At 35.2% G+C, this 17,044-nt stretch overlaps 1 protein-coding gene across 6 annotated transcripts in view; it reads left to right on the top strand.

Moving 5' to 3' along the window:
• Positions 1-17,044, top strand: part of WDR25 (WD repeat domain 25) — a 104,676-nt gene that overhangs the window by 23,099 nt on the left and 64,533 nt on the right. For all 6 annotated transcript variants that reach the window (XM_051769583.1, XM_051769582.1, XM_051769579.1 and 3 more), the window contains exon 3: positions 12,665-12,812. In XM_051769583.1, the coding sequence (XP_051625543.1) occupies positions 12,665-12,812 (148 nt within the window). The remainder of the gene's footprint in view (positions 1-12,664; positions 12,813-17,044) is intronic.

Here is a 17,044-nt window from a genome sequence, read left to right as displayed (position 1 = left end):
TTGGGCATGGTGACAGCTGCACTGAGTGAAGAAAACTGAGTTGTGGTGTGTGCTTGGAAGGAAGCTGCAAAAAAAAAAAAAAAAAAGTAAAATGGACAAGTTGCTTTAGAGCTGTCTTGTTTCCTAGATAGCTACTGCAGAGCAGGGTTTTCTCTACTACAGTTAAATGTCAGGAATATGCTGAGGGTTGATGTGTGTGCTGCCGACCGTCCACGTCTGCGGTGTGAACAACGCTTCACTTGAGTCAGCAGATCTTATAGGAGTCACTGAATATTCTGGGAGGCAAATGTGAACCTTTGAGAAATCCTGGTATCTTTGAAGCATCTGCCTCCTACACTTCCAAATACCAGAGACAGCCCTTGTGAGTGGCCAGGAAATGCTAACATCCTTGATGTAGTGATCATTTGTATCTCACCGTGTTACTCATTCTATGATGCTCCTCAGCTTCCAGGATTTAACATATTTTTCACAGACTTCAATCTGGATAAAATCTGCCTTTGCCCATCCAGTGGACACCCACCTGAGCAGGAATTCCTGCAGCTGAGAGATTTGGACCTTGATCTGATCTCCCTAAGAGGAATTGTCAATGAGGATTACGGAAGGCAGCTTTGTGCTTGGAGCTGTTGTCTGTAGGCTCTTTAATTTACGTAGGAGGTACGTACCTCCAATTCACGTGCAACAATTCAATGAGTGTATTAAAAGGCAGAACATTCACAACACGGCATAGCAGCTTGTTCCAGGGGAAGCAGGAGACCAAACCTTGTACTGAGAGGCCTTTGTCACTTGGACCATAAACTTCTTGTATGTTTTTCCCATTACTTTCCCCAGTGCTTAGAGGCACACAAACATCATAATAGCTCAGTAATGGTATAAACATTTATAATAAGGCAGGATGTTTTCCTCAAGAAAAATAAGAAAAATTCTCAGTCTGGGTGACCCTAGTATAACTTGAACAAGTGGAGGTTCCTATGTTGTACTTCCATCTTGCTAAATAACATCCTATGCAGAAAAATCTTGAAAAGACCTCAACCAAAGTTTATCCCTGTAGCCTTCAGGCTAGTTGTTTTCTTCAGAGCAGTTTAAAAATATCCAGCATAATTTTAAATAAGCTATCCAAATAAATTACCTGTTTGGTGCTTGTTTTTCTGGCTAACCTGATTCCAGTACAAAGCTCTCTCTGCTACAATTAAAGTTTAGTCTTATCCTCAGCATCACTTAAATAATCAAACTGCTTCTTGTATTTATCAAAATGTATTCAGCTCTTGGAAATGAAAAAATCTGCTCTTACTTCAAGACCTTTATTGCAAGAACTTAATCAAACAGTAGGCTTGCAGCCATCTTTTCTCTTTATCCCTGTTTCTGAACTGCAGGATAAGATTTTCTGTGGAAACAGATCAAGCTGCCAGAGAGGACTCTGTTGTTTCTTTCTCTGGAAGTAAAGATGACTCCAGCTTGTTGCTATATGTGATATAGCTTTAGTGAAATGCTACCACAAGCTGTTGTGGGCTGTCCTGCATTATTGATTCATCTGGATATTAAATTATGTAGCCAAAATCAAATATATGATAACATAGTTCCTACACCTATATATGTTCAACTTTTTGCAGTTCCTTCTGTCTAGATTAGCATAGTTTTCAGAGGTTGCAGCTTCCCTGCCTTTTAGAGAGATGATCAAGGGTTGTGTGTAGTGTGACCCATCCACTCATCTTCACCTGAGGTCTTGGTGCTGCAGAGTTTGTGCTGAAACCAGAAGTGGAGAAAGGTACCCAGCACAGAGGATGCTGAACTGGCCTGAGGACCAAGGGTGTTTGCTGCCAGCCACACTGCTGCCCCACAGGTGTCTTGCTGGCATTTAAAGGGCTCTTAGGCAACAGAGCTATACTTAGTGTGGTATCAGTGAAAAGCAAAGGATTTTCCCCAATCTTGGAATAGGGAAAAGGGGAAAAAATGCTGCTCTTACCTCTATTGCACCATCATTCTTTTAGAAACTCTCCTTTTTAAGAACAAATAAGAACTGGGAAAACAAGCTGTCTATCAGAATAAAAGTCAAAAGAAGGATCAGTATATTTAGAGATCTTGATCTCATTAAGTGAAGAATTTATTCTGCAAGCATCTGCAGTTTTCCAGTGTCTTTTAAATGATACATGTGGTATAAAACATTCTCACAAACAAGTCTGTGCTTTTTTAAGAAGAATCAACGTGTTTTGAAAGTCTATCAGTCTAATTTATTTCCCTGAAGTTTTTAAAGGAAAATAAAGTGGTTTCAGGTGAATTTTGTTACTAATGGTATCTTGGTTTCCAGGAAGGAGGCTAGAACTGTGAAGATTTCATTTGGCAATGTAGAAAAAAATACATAAAAGTTATGAAAATAAACATGTCACTTTACTCTCAACTTTGATACTGTCAAAAGATGTAACTAATAAAAAATGCTAGCAATTGCATGAGGACTGCCTTGAACAGTTTTATACTAAAGTCTCTAATTAACACATTAATTAAAGCTCTAATACATGTTACCAGAAACTAGGCTGCTTTTTCACACCTCTCTATGTCTCTGCCAACCTTGATTATAGTTTAAATAGTTGATAAAATTTTGTAGTTCTCTGGCGTGCCTTTTCAATTTTTGGTTTATATTCCCCCTGGGATGACAGTCATTCCTGTAGAGAAGTTTAGGTGATGTCTAAGGAACTCTGAATTGTATTAGTACTTCAGCTACTCACATTTCTGGAAGTATTTTTAATGGCAAGGTCATCTTACTGAGCTTCTTTTAGTATTTTTTATTTTAGTGGGGGTGGAACCTATGCTACTAGTACTGTTCATTAAACAAGTAGGAATATATAGCTCCTACTGAATTTAATTTGTTGAAACTGATTTTGTTGCTTTATAATGCACTTTTGTTGCATTGTAATACAAATATGCCTTGTGTTACATTGTGATGCTAAAAACAAATGCATATTTTAAAACTTGTAGCCCTCTTCTCTGTTTAAAAAACAACCTTCTTTGCCACACACTTTGTTTGAGTAATCCTTGTGCCTCTAAAACGTAAAGCTCTGGTGCCATATCTTAACTAGATGTTCACTAGAAATGCTATTTAACATCGGGTTTGTGCAGCACATTATGGGATACTCTTTCATTTGTAGAAATGTTAGTGAATTCACGTTAGCGAATCTAGATCTCTCTATGCTGTTTTATAATACTGCTGTCACTATTTGAATTCCTAATTGACTTTAAGTGCATAAGTGGTTCTAGTTATTCCAGGTATTATTTAAACAGTGCATAGATGTTTAGTTCTTTGACGCTGAAACGTATATTTTGGGTTGGCTGGGGAAAATTTTTTCTACTTCTAAATGGTGTGGGATTATTTATTTCTCAAGGAAGATGCATTGGTTCCTAGTCTCGCTCCTCTCCTGCCTTCATCCTGCAATTATCAGAGTTGAAAAATCAGCTACCGTTGAAGTTAATCAGTTTTCATTTATTTTGGGTTAAAGGTTCAAAGCTGAAGTACCTTCATAACAAATGATAGGCCAAACCTTGCACAGTAGCAATCAACTTCAACAATGCAATGATACTCTAAAAATTTAATTTAATAGGTAGCAGTAATGTCTTAAGTCTGTGATTACTGTTTACTTGGGAGCACAGTTTTCTTTTAAGGGATCCACAAAAAAGGATTTAGAAGAGTGCATTACTTGACAGTTTATATAAGGTAGCTGTGTAGTCTGTGTACTCTTTCAGTTCTGGAAGCTGAAACAGATTGATATACACTTTAGTATTGCTATCAGTTGAGGTGCTGTGGATTATCTCCACTTGATAGCACATTCTCTAACAGTATGTGTTAAAAAATGTATTTGGCAACAGAATGTCTGGTTATTGTTCCTCTGAACCCCTCTCCCAGATGGTGCCTGTATTGGGTTCTGCCCTGCTCACCCATAGGAACACGTCTGGTCTGCATTCAGCACCAAGTCACCCGTGCTGTGGTGTGGCTGTGACGGTGTGTGGAGAGAGGATGCTCTCCATAAACATCACGTGTGCTGCAGTGTCACAACACGCCAAGGCCCAGACAGCACTCCCTGACACACTTCTGTCTTTTGAACTCTTGATCAGTCACTTTGCTGTGGCAGAGCCATGTCAGAATGAGTGCCAGGTTAGCCTTGTCAGTGCATGTGAAATAACCCGAACTTTCTGCAGTTCGGCGTGACTTACTCTGATTTTGAGGGAAATGGTTTTTCTGGTGGAAAGTGATGCAAATGTTAAAGAATCTCTAGACTGAAAAGAGGAGCTGTCTCCAGTGCCCAGTGATGATGAATCACTTTGTGTTTAATGAATGTAAAAATAATTTTGCAATATTTTTCCAGACCCAGATGCTTATCGGGTGGTCATAAATATATTGTCGAATTGTTCTTAGCTCCATGCTTACACTATATATGTATAGAATTGCTAATTTCTTAGTCATAAATTAGTAGTGGTGTTAATAGCCCTCAGTTAGGAGGATAAGTTGTAGTAGATGCTTGAACATTGAGAGATTAGAATCCAAATTTTCAAACTCGATCAAAAGCTTAAAGCTTATTAAACCCACATCTACATTAATGACTCTTGTAAATGACAACACATCTGGAATTGGACCACTTTGACCTTAATTCTTACAAAAACAAGCATAGGGTTAACGAACTTTTAAAATTGCAAATAAAAGAACCAAAATGAGGGTGATGTGGTTGTTGTGAGTTAGAATACGTCTTTTTGGTGAAATTGCATTCCTCTCTTTAAAATGATGGTAAGATTTGTAATAAAGTAGCTTTGCTGTTGAAGTTAAATATTATAATGGTCTTTTAATAGCACCTTAATGGTCTCTCTGAGGACTTGCACTGAAATAGTTTTACCTTTTCATAATTGCACTTCATAGTGGACTGCAGCAGCACAATTTAAGGTCTCCTTAATTTTTTCATTTGTTTGTTAAATATAACAAACCTCATAAGTTACCATTCTGACAAATAAAGGAAGTATTAGATTTATTTTGGTTGTTTTATTAGATATAATCTTCTACACCACTGTCTGTCTTGGCAATAATATGGTAGTAGCTGACTTGTGTAAAATTTTTCGGCATCGTGTAATAACAGTAATGTGTATATTGAATTTATATGCCATCCAAGAGGAGACTTTCTCATTATATGCTCTTCATTTCATGTGTATGTGTGACTCAGAAGCCTGGTGTCATAAAGAAGTAGATTATTGCATATCCACTGCTTATGTTGTTCTGTGCAAATAGCCTAAAAGAAACTTCCAGTTCAGCTTTGTCATTTTTATGAAGCCCAGAGGTTGAATGGAAATAGTTCACTATGGCACAACTTCAGCTCAACAAGGTCAGCTACAAATATGCCATAATAAAAAGAAAATTTACAGTGAGTTGCTGTGTCATGATAGTACCCAGATAGAACTACTAATGAGTAATTTGCAAATTTTAACTGTGTTTTCCTATAAATGATGTGGCAGGCCAAGATTTCACCCTGAACTTGTTCATACTTTGACAGTATTTCAGTTCTTATGATAGGGATGTTAATTTAGGTAAACATCCTTTATAAACAAACTAATTCTAATCTTCAGCTTCAGTTTATAAGTGCAGCAGGGCTTATTTCTGAATAATTATGTTATTAGTATTCTTGTTGTTCATGTTGCAGCATCTAGGCATGTGTTACTTGTCAGTGTTTGGTATCATTTCATCTGGACACCAACTGTGTGTATGTGCTATCCAAAACCTCAACATGAAGGCCTCCCTCTGAGGGGGTTGTGAAATTGTGGAAGATTGAGCTTGTTTGTCCAGAAACTGCATATAATTAACAGGGAAAGAGTATTGAAACCACCAAATGGAAATAAGGTCTTGTCCCAGCTATTCATCTTGTCTGTGACATCCAAGAAATATGAATTCACTAGTGTCCATGTTTTCTTTAGTTTATCCATTTATGAATCAAGTGGATGGAAAAAGAGTTTTTGTAGATGAGATTAGTATGTCCTGAGGACACTTGATACGATGGGAACATACAATTCACTAATTCTCTAATAGAAATGTCTATGAAATATTTATATCAGCCTTGTTCAGTCTTTTACTGTTACCCTTTTTAAAATATAATTTATTTCTTAGGAGTTCTGTTTGCCAGTTTTGATTTGAAAGTTTTCCACGGAGGCAATGTTAATTATTTATATTAGCAAAACCCTAGCCAATTTGTATACTCTAAAATTATTTATGGTTTGAGTTTTCATTGGTTGATTAGATTTTCCTTGTGCTACAAGTTAACTTTTGAAGTAAGGAACCATCAGGTATGTTTGCCAACAAACATGCTTACGTGAAATGTAGTAACTCTTGTTGTTAAAGCTTTACCAAGAACATTCCTTTGTTGTATTTGATCAGATGGATAGCTCTTGTCGCAGTGGCGTGGGGTTTCTGTTTTCTTTTTACAGAATTCTGTTTTGCTTCTCTTGTCTCTCCCTTTGCCATCTGAAAATGTCAATGTTTTATCTTGGTCTATTAGTGTTTTCTTAAAATAATTTTATGGGATGCTGACAGCTCCAAGTACACTTTTAATTAGATTTTTATTTTCCTGTTAATGGCAAAACCACCCAAATGAAGCTTTACAATTAACAATTATGGAGCCTTCCTTGTGGAAAGGACTGCTGAGTTTCTGTGGGAGGGAAGATTAAAATAAAACAAACCAAATAATTGGAAATGTATTTCATAGGCATGGTTGGCATGAAGCTAATGTAGTGCTTGTACTCAACCTCTGCTGGATTCACCAGGATTAAGGCTTGTTAACATGTTTGCAAATCAGGTTTTGTACCACTGAGTAGTTTGTAGTAGTAGTGCAGACTTGGTTAGTAGTATGCTACTACTATTATAACTTAAAATGCTTCTGCCTGGATAAAACCCCCTGCAAAATAAGGGCTACCTTATGTCTGACTACCTTATACTGGGTTCTGGTTTGTTTGTTTTTGTTGTTTTTTTTTGTTTGTTTGTTTGGGTTTTTGTTTGGTTTTTTGTTTTTCTTTTTGTAAAAGAGAATATTTTCCACCTCATTGGTTTGGTAATTATGCTTGAAACACTTTAATATTAAAGTTTTTGGTGGAAAAAATAATGAATTTAGGCCTTATGCTGGCTGTCTCAGCTAATTGAATTTATTACATTTTACTGCTTTCCATTCCCCTCGTTTCTACAGTAGTAGGGGTAGTCTAGTAATAAACTATCCAAATGCAAACTCTTGTTCAGATACTAAAGCAATAATAAAGTTGGTTCTTTGCTTTGGATTAGCAAGATAATTGTGTTTTGAGTTATGACTGCTGTGAGAAGAAAGCTAGTGGAAATCTGTAAGTGCTTGTTCAAATGACAGCATTGATATATACTTCTTACACCATGTCTAGATTAGGAAGATGGATGTCATTTAAAATATGTTCCCTAGAACACTTTAAACATTCCTGGAGCAAGTGTTCTACACATCTGAAAATGTGTTAGCTTTATCTAGCTATACAGAATCCTGCTGAAAGACTCTTTTTTTGGGACAACTGGTTTAAAAAATATGTTGGTATGTCCAAAATTACATCAATCGTAGTGTATATAACGACCTGAACATCTATTAACATCCTTCATAATTGTATGAAAATAACTTTATTGACACTTGCAAGTTATACACAAAGCTAGACCTTGGCTCGTAGGTTTTCCTGGAGCTTAGCTGTTAGTTTTTACACAGTTTAACTACATGTTTAGACAAAAAAGTGCAAATGATCTCTTTTGTAATTTTTCCACAAATTTTACTTTATACTACAACTATGATCTTTAGCTCAATATTTTAAGACGTGAATTGAAACAAGAACAAATATTTCTAGAATATTTCTAAATATTCCTGTAGTTACTTTAGGAATTTATATATATTACATTCAAGATCAGATTTTTTTATTCAGTCATGCAGTGGCTGGAGAGACTTAGGCACACCTACCAAATCTGATGCTTGGTTATTTATTGCTTTTCTTCCTGGCGTTCTCTTGCCTCAGTTTTATGAACAAAAGAATGTACCTGTCTGTGTGAGTGACTCCTTATTGCTGTTGGTTAGAGATACCCATAGGGCACTTTTAGCTCCTGCAATCCTGCCCAAAGCCACACCTCATCCAAGTGGGGAATCTGAAGAAACAGTAGCAGCAGAAGATATCTTTTTATAATTTTTTCATGAGACTATTTCTGCCCTCTGGCCCACTGATTTTCAAAGAACCTTTTAAAGTACAGTTCTGAACCTGCTTTGAAAACTTGAAAATACATGATTTTCTGTAGTTAGTGTGGGACTTCCTTCTCTACTGTATTTCTTAGAAATCACAGTATTTAGATACTGATGAGACCAGAAAAGCAATATGGTTCAGGGAGTACCATTCTCTTGAAGTATGCATGTTAGCAGGTATGGCGTGTTCAACTTTCAGACATGAATTCAGTTCTGCAGTTAAAAAACAAAGGAGAAAAACAAAATCAGTTTTGTCTCCTTCAGATGCATCAGGGAGTGATGTTCCAAAAATGGAAAGGAGAGGCTCGTGTCTCTTCAGAAGTCTGTGGAGCAACCTGAGTGTGCTTTGTAAGGGAACATAATCTGTTCTAGTCAAAGCATAGTAATTCTTTATACTTTCTGTACTATCAGTACTATCCCACATCATCCTTGAGCAGGGCTGTTTCTTAAATGCCATTTTTCAGAAGTTTGAAATTATTTCTTACTGTTGTTCATTAGGAGCCATTGACAGAGGAAGATGGTAACTACTGAAGAATAGCACAACTTGGCTAAATTGAAGGGGAAGAATTCTTTTAGTATGGGTGTTAGGTTGAAATTAACTTCAATCCATCCACTAAAAAGTTTTTAATTTCATTACACGTGCTCCAGAAATTAATTTCTTGTTTAGTATTCTTGACTGGCTCTGCTGTAGCTCCTTTTTGCATGCAAATTCAAAATGCATACAGCTTAATTCCTCATACTCGCTTCCAACCTCTAATTTATCACAATTGAATTACTGTTCTTGGGTTCACTGTGCAATTAGTGACTGCCTGTTTGAATAGATGCACCTTTCTCTTTCTAAAAGTCAGGCTGCTAGATTTTCTTTTCTGCAATCTAATTTGCTTGAAGGCAAATGCATTACAGATAATCACAGAATGGCAATGAAAGAGATGTGCTCAGTTCCTATTTTATCAGGCTACCTATGCTTGATGAGTTCTCCTATTACTTTGGTTGCTCTGTTTATGTTACTGTGACTTTTCTTCGAGGAATGAATTCCTAGTTTGGATGGTCAGTAAGATAAAAGCCTTTCTTTTGTGTCTTATGAGCTGGTTGATAGGGTAGCAGACCTCGGAACCTTCTTGTGTGACTGCTATTTACTTGAATATCAAGTGCTTATCTTCTCGTGCTTCCTTCTGTGGCTTACCAAGAGAGTTTTTATTATCTTCAACCCAAACTACTTTATTTTAAAAGGCTGTTTTCCTCAAAGCTTTCAGTCAGAAAATAGGACCTGGAAACATATAATCTGTAATAAATCTCATCTCTTATATTGTGTAGTTGCTTATGTGATTTGTGAACTTTTGATCACAAGGGTGAGGAGGTCTGGTTGTGTTACCTAAAATAGAGGTTACAGTATTTTCACAACAATTCTAATCTATACAGGAAGGCAAGCAACTCCTAAAGCCTTTATTTCCAAATAATATGGAGAAGGTGAAAGAGCAATTGAATTACAATGTGCCTCAGAGAAAGTAAAAAGAAAATTGCTTCTGTAAAGAAGTCTCTAGTATAATTTTGTCACTTGGCTGTTTGTACCTGCCATTTTGGCCCCATATATTAATCCTAGCAGATAACTATGTAATCACCATACTTTCTATAGAAATGAAATGAAAGCAATTGATGGAAAAGAAATGGAAATGCAATGTTATAAATAGTGAAGTACAAAAGAGTAAGAACTAGTAGTGAAATATGAACCAGTTTGACAAATTAAAGCAAATTTTAATAAAATTGGAAAAAATGCAATTAAAGCTTTCGTGATACCTTAATGCCAGAAAGACATTGAAGAAAATCTTTGAAAATAGCTAGCTAATTCCAAAGCTTTGAGTCTTGGCTGTTTATTTCTTTCAAATATTGGATAATTAATTAGTTAATAATTACAGATTTAGGGGAGGTAATATGGTAATATGCATCATTTTTCTAATAACAGTTGCATATTTCATTGTTTTTGGGATTCTTATAAGGAAAAAGGATGGACTGGTTACCGTTTATAATATTTATAAAGTTTACGTTAATTGGCAGTAAACTAAGTGAATTTCCTCAGTCAAGGCTGCCTTGCCCATGTGACTCTAATTCCAGAAAGGATTGAAACACCACCATTACCTGGGCAGAAAAGAGCTGATGGAAAGGAAAACAATGGGGAGAAATATGGTAAAAGTTGTCCCTTGTGAGTGGTCAGTGGTCTCATCCACAAGAGTGGATCACTTGTTCAGTCTCACATAATGGAGGGAAACGTGCTTTTTCAGGGGTGTGCTTTTTCCATTTATGCAGCTTGTTTTAATGAAGCAGGAACTCAGAAGTGCTGTTGTTGAACTTGCTTTACTTTACCCTTCTTGGGAAAATTGAGTTTTCATACTTAATCACTAAAACATGACAGAAAATATCTGAACCATGTACCACCTATTTTCCTTTCATCTAAATTCATTCATTAGCTTCCTTATATTAAAAGCCTCTAAGACACAATTAACCCTTTTTTAATACTGTGAAACTTAAAACAATCGGTAAAACTCATTAAAGCAGAGAAACTTACTTTCAAAAGCAGTTTAATATTAAGATTTTCCTGATTTCTTTTCTTATGAATAGAGTAGAATACTAAGGGTATGGCCATCACAGTTCCAGTCTTAACTGGCTATTCAAGTAATTAATGATAATTGGTTGCTTTGCGTTGCAGAACTGTGCTTCGTGATAGAAGATCCTTTGATGAAATAATTTTCTATAATGGAATGTTTTCTTCTGAGTATGCATCATATAATAATGATACTGTCAGCAAGTCCTTTTTGTCCAGTAAGAAGAAAATATAATTGAAGATAAAAAAGCATTACCTAAAGTCTCACTTGTTTCTCCCTCTTTACATTCTCTTATATTGTGAATTGTGCTATTCCCTCAAGAAAGCAAACATCTGCTTAGGTTTTCTGATTTACCAAGTTGTTTTTGTTTTTAACATCCTTTAAAATGCACAAACATGCAGTTAATTGTATTTTCAGTACTAACTTCGTTGCTCTTGTGTTAACATACATGAAGGTTGAATTTCATCTCAATTTTAAAAAAATGTAATTTGCTGTGATTCTGTTAGTTGCCTTGTCTGTTCCTGGCATTATATAAACAATCTTAGAATGGAGAAATTGATTAGAATTGCCAATATTCAGAATAACTTTCCAAGCTTATAGGCAATGTTGCTTTCATTCTGCATGTTTTTGCAGGATGAAAATGACTAATTGCAAAAACTACCATGAAGTAAAATGGTGACTTTAAAGCAATAAACTGCCTTGGGTTTACAGTAACTGCAATAAAATTATCATGAAGCAATGTCAAAGTGTTGATTTATTTGTACTATTAATATTAGAAGTAATGAAATTGTAGGATTTACAGGTATGGTTATAGCATTTGCTATCTGTTTTATTATTCAACTCAACAGGTATTGTAATGTACAATCATAAGGTATTTCATAATCTAGCTTTTACTGAAGAAGAATATTCATAGGAAAATAACTCTGATATTTAGCCTTCTGTCACAGAAGTGATCATACTGGATCTTTATATGGGTGATTTGTTGCCGAACTTCTAATTTTATCTTAAAACTATGGCAAAAATAAAACTAGGAAAAGGATGTGCTTTTAATTTTTGTCAACTATATTTGGTAACTAAATTCAAAGTAGTTGTATTTTCTAAAATATATGACTTGGAAACAAGTGCCTTTTTGAAATATGGGCAGGATGATTTATGTTCTGAAAGTGCTACTTGTTATATACTTAAAAACCATTGGATACCTAGTAGAACAGGATTTTCAGAACTGCTCGGCATCAACCTAATTCTGTCCAGAAGAAACTGAAAAATGAGAGGACTCAGACCCATCCTTAAAAATCTCCATGTGGCTGTGTGATAATATTCTTATCTGCTTCCTCAGTGAAGTTAAGGTAAAATTCCACTTAAAATTATACACCCAGTGAGAAATGTAATAAAAACCTATGTATAGGCAGATGTGAATGCTGTAATCTGCCAGGATTCCTCTTACTTGATGGAAAACAAAATATGATAGAGACAAAAATTTGGAAAAAAATTATTTAAAGGTAAAATGTATTTGGATACATATTTTTGTAGAGATAGGACAGCATTATGAATGGGAAAGTATAACATGAATTGCCATTGCAGGCAATGTAGACATTTTAAGAAATAAAAAAGTTATAAAAATGTATTACTGATTTGTGCCTTGTTAATAAAATACCCTAATTCTAATCAACCATGCAATTATGTCTAACAATCTTTTCAGCTTAGCTGGTATGACTCCAGAATGCAAAGCTTTCTCAACTGCAATGATTTGCTGTAGCTACTTATCAGTACATTGAAAAAAATACTGTGATTCTTTATAAAGCTGTCCTTATCCTTCTTCTTAAGGTATGGGATGCTGTAGATACAGGCTGCTGTTTAAAAACATACTCCTGTCACTCCTGTGCTGTTCGAGCTGCCCAGTGGTCGTCTTGTGGAAGAAGGATCCTCAGTGGGGGCTTTGATTCCACACTGCATTTAACAGATATAGAAACAGGTAAAGGTCATGAAGGGTGCATTATAGCCCTGTCTTTATTGTGTGCAGATAACTTGGGATCTTGTTAGCCTTATTCTTTCTTATATAGATAAAATCTGTACATGAAAGTCAGAGTTCTTGAAGCATGTCCTTACTTTAAAAAGTATATATCAGCAATTAAGAGTAGTTGGAGAAATTTGAGAAAACTGGAATATCTTTAACTTCATGATCACATATAATTTCTGTTGTCAGATACCACACAGATGAACAGAATGAAATGTTTATTTTTTATGGTCTGTCATGGTCATTTATTAAAGTGTTTGAGGAGCCTCTTAAAGCTGCCTTCAGTTACATTTATACATATGGTTAATTGAAATATAGGCTTGTATCTCATTCTCAATTGGGTTGGTTTTAAATTTGTGCCTAAAGTTAATTGGGTGTTTGTTTATTTTTGTTTGTTTGTTTTATTTTTGTTTTTTTCTGAACAGAACCTTAATTAGGAGTATAGAAACTTAAATTCTAGTATGAAACCTTGAGACTGAACTTGGGTTGCTTTGATGCATTTGCGGATTTGATTTGGGATTTGATTGTTGTAACCTTAACAAAACTAATTTCCTGGATGCTGTCTCTTCTTTTCTCTTTCACAAACTGAAGTGCTTCTGTCAGCTATATTTCTTCTCTCCTTTGTATATGTTACCAGCATTCATACTGCAGTGTTCACTGGGGCTGTGCATAATAGGACATCTGTGTGTGTGTGTGTAAATGAATTAGGTCCAAAATAGGACTCTGTCAAGGGAAGAAATGCCATTTTATGTTTTTCACTTAATTTATTTTTAAGTGTTTAACTCCTACAAAGGTGCAATATTTCTTGTAAGACTACAGTAAAAATTCTTACAAAAATTACCAGCAGGTTTTGTCTAAGAGGATTTTCTCTTACATAAAAGCAAGGACTGCATTGTATGTGAATATCTGGAGAGCAGAAATCCTATTCAGATGAACTGGGAAAGTGGCCAAGGAAATTTGTGAATATTGTTCACATGAGAAAAATATTCTTTTCCTTGCTCTAAGAATTTATTTTTCTCAACAATTGTTGTACCAGAAGTATTTAAATTCAGTGATGGCTGAAAGGGAGCTGTTGTAGTGTGGGAATGTAAAATATGTTATGGAATACTGATGTTCTGAGAATATTCAGGTTTTTTAATGAGAAAAGAGGTTTATATATCTGATGTACTAGTACATGAGGTTAATATATCAAGTCATTAATTTGTTAGACTTCTTGTCTTTTTTTTATTTTCAGTCTCAATACAGCAACCTTTCCAGTCTCACATATAACTGAATTTTACTAATCCAAGTGGATTTACTTTTGTCTATGATGCTTACAAATTCTAAACAGAATGACTGTCTTTTTAATGGGATTTATAGCAGTAGTATAGATTTTATGTGTCTGAGTCGTTTGAAGAGACTACTGTGGAAAAAATCTCATTTCATTAAATCATAGCACAAATTTCAAAGATACATAATTTAAATCATATACTTTAATGTCTAACATCTCTTTGACTTAACTATTCAGTAATGGGATAGTAATCTGGATTAAGTTGATTGTAGTAGTTCATTTATACTGCTCTAGGAAGTGACAACAGTAACAAGACATATTTACTGCATTTCAAAGCAGATAAGTTTATAAATGGTCCTTTCCTTATTGATGGGTGAGTTACGTAGTGTTTGTAGCTTCTTAAATAAACTATATGTATAAAATGAATGCTTATATCCTTGGAAATACCAGATATTCATTATTGCCTTATATGAAGAACACAGGAGCCCTTGTACTTTCTCTGAACTGCAGTTGTCATGTTGATGTTTGGACCTGACTTTCAGTGATACACACCTCATTTGGAAAAGTGTAATATGAGTGATCAGAAGTTTATTCTGATTTCCTACGCATGCAAGGCAATTTCTGGGTTCCTTCCCTGTTGTAAAGTTACTCTTCTTTTCATGAATTTCAGTCTGTTCCTTTCAGAGAAACAGGGTGAGCAATTTGCCTCTGGAATCCAAATCAATTTGATATAAAAAGCCTCATTTCCATTTGAAAAACACTAAGGCAGCTATAAGATTTTGATTTACATTAGTTCACTGAATCATTCATTCTTCCTCACTCTTCATCAGTGCTGAGATGATTTCTTCTTTGATTAACTTCAGATAGATGTTAGAACTGCTCTTTCACAGAGGATTTTCAGATACCTTTTTGGACTTCAGTCTTAATTACTTTCCATTGCTGGTCTGAACTAACTACTAGCATGTTTAAATGCAGTAAACGCATGCCAACAGGATTTTATAAATAATAATGCTCTTTTAGGGCTTTGTGCTCTTGTATCTTGTATATTTTGTTCTGGTTCAGCACTTTTCCTGTGTTGTTTGCTAAAATCTAATCCTTCTTATCTTTGTTTTCAGTGCAAATTTTATATATTACATCTGTGATATAAAAATTGTTACACGTCCTTCACTAAAAGAAACCTAATGGTCTGAAGAGAATTATTTTAAAAGCTTAGGAAAGGTTGCAAATACAGCTAAGTACGTGCATGGTATTGAGCTGCTCAGGTGCCTTTTTGGTTTTTTTTTTTTGTAATTTTCTGTTGGTTTTCTTTAGGAACATAGTTTCTGCCCTATTAAATCTAAATTGTTGTCTGGCTAATTGTTACGGGTCTGATGAGAGCTAGTTATGACATTCCTCTAAGGAATGTGCCAGCATAGTTTTAACGAACAGTGCTGGAATAAATTCCCCAGGAAATTTTGTTTCTAAGATTGGACTTCAGTTTGAGTATCCCTTGTCCTAAATTATTGCATCTTCTGGAGTGATTTTTTTTAATCTCTATAATCTGAACAACATCAGAATAGAAGCAAACACTGAAATCCCATTAATCGTGAAACAGAATTTTTGTCATTGGCGTAGAAATCCTGATATAAGGATAGAAAACACATCCTGAAATCCTGTCCTGCAGTTTTACTCCATCAGACCTCCTGCCCTTGTCATGCGTATTTAATGAAAGCTCTTATGTATAAGAATATCTAAGATGCTGCAAGCAAAAAACAATGGGCTGATAGGAGTCTCATGAAGTTCAAGAAGGACAAATACAAAGTCCTGCATCTGGAATGGAGTAATCCTGTGCAGCAGAACAGGCTGGTGATGAACTGGCTAGCAAGCAGCTTTGCAGAAAAATACCTGGGAGTTGTGGTGCTGAATATGAATCAGCACTGCTCTCTTGCAGCAAAGGACGACTACTTCATTCCAGGCCAAATTAGGAAGTATTTACCTAGGACACAGAGAAAATGATGCCAGGCTCTTCTCAGAGATGTGCAATGAAAGGATAAAAGGCAAAGGACAAATATAGAAACACAAAAACTTGTTGGCTCAACTCAGGGGTCATCAAACACTAAACCAGGCTGTTAAGAGAAGCTGTGGACTTCAATCCAACTTGCTGCAGCTGGACCTAATTCAAATAGGGATTTGGATTAGATGAGTCCAACCTGCATGATATTATGAAGAAGAATTCAAGTTAATGAGGTACAAGGAGTTTTCTTGTCCTGGTTTGGTTGAAAATAGATGCTGTGCAAGTCTTTTTTTAAACTCAATTTTTGTAGATTGTCATTTATTATCTTCAATGGTCCTAGTACCAGGATGTCAAGATAAGACTCTCCACAAACATGGTTTTATTAAAAGCCATTGTAAACATTCAGAATTATGGGTCTGATCCAAAATATGCATAAAATGTTTAAGGAACTCAAGGTTATTCATGAGTCATTCACATGAGTGGTTCTGTGGTTGCACTTTGCACGAAGCAAGTTCAGTACTGCAATATGGAGTTTCATAAATATTGGTAGATCCAAAAACTGCAGATGTGCTGCCTGGTGTGAGTTAATATTTTTTTTTAATTGTTCTATTTTATATACATTATTTCTTTATAAAAATAAAGCCTTTTGAATGGTTTCACGAATGTGATAATAATGCAGCAGTCTCAGACTGTCTGGTTTTGTTCATCTTTAATAACACCACACTCACAGTCATTTTCTACTATTGATAGTCCAGACACTTCATTATTTACAGAGTAGTAAATAGAGTTATATTCAGAGAGCACTGAAAAAAATTCCTTTTAAAACAATTCTAGGTCAAGTACATTTGACATTTACCTTCTGCTATGTCCAGATGTAATGGAGATGCTCTACCAACTTTAGAAGGGTAATTGTATTTTTAAAATTTA

The sequence above is a fragment of the Manacus candei genome, unplaced genomic scaffold, assembly GCF_025592945.1.
Source record: "Manacus candei isolate 608988 ecotype Guabito, Panama unplaced genomic scaffold, ASM2559294v1 h1tg000109l, whole genome shotgun sequence".
In the NCBI taxonomy this organism is placed as follows: Eukaryota; Metazoa; Chordata; class Aves; order Passeriformes; family Pipridae; genus Manacus; species Manacus candei.
Note: the sequence above shows the minus strand (reverse complement) of the source record. Positions and strands in the feature narration are given on the sequence as shown.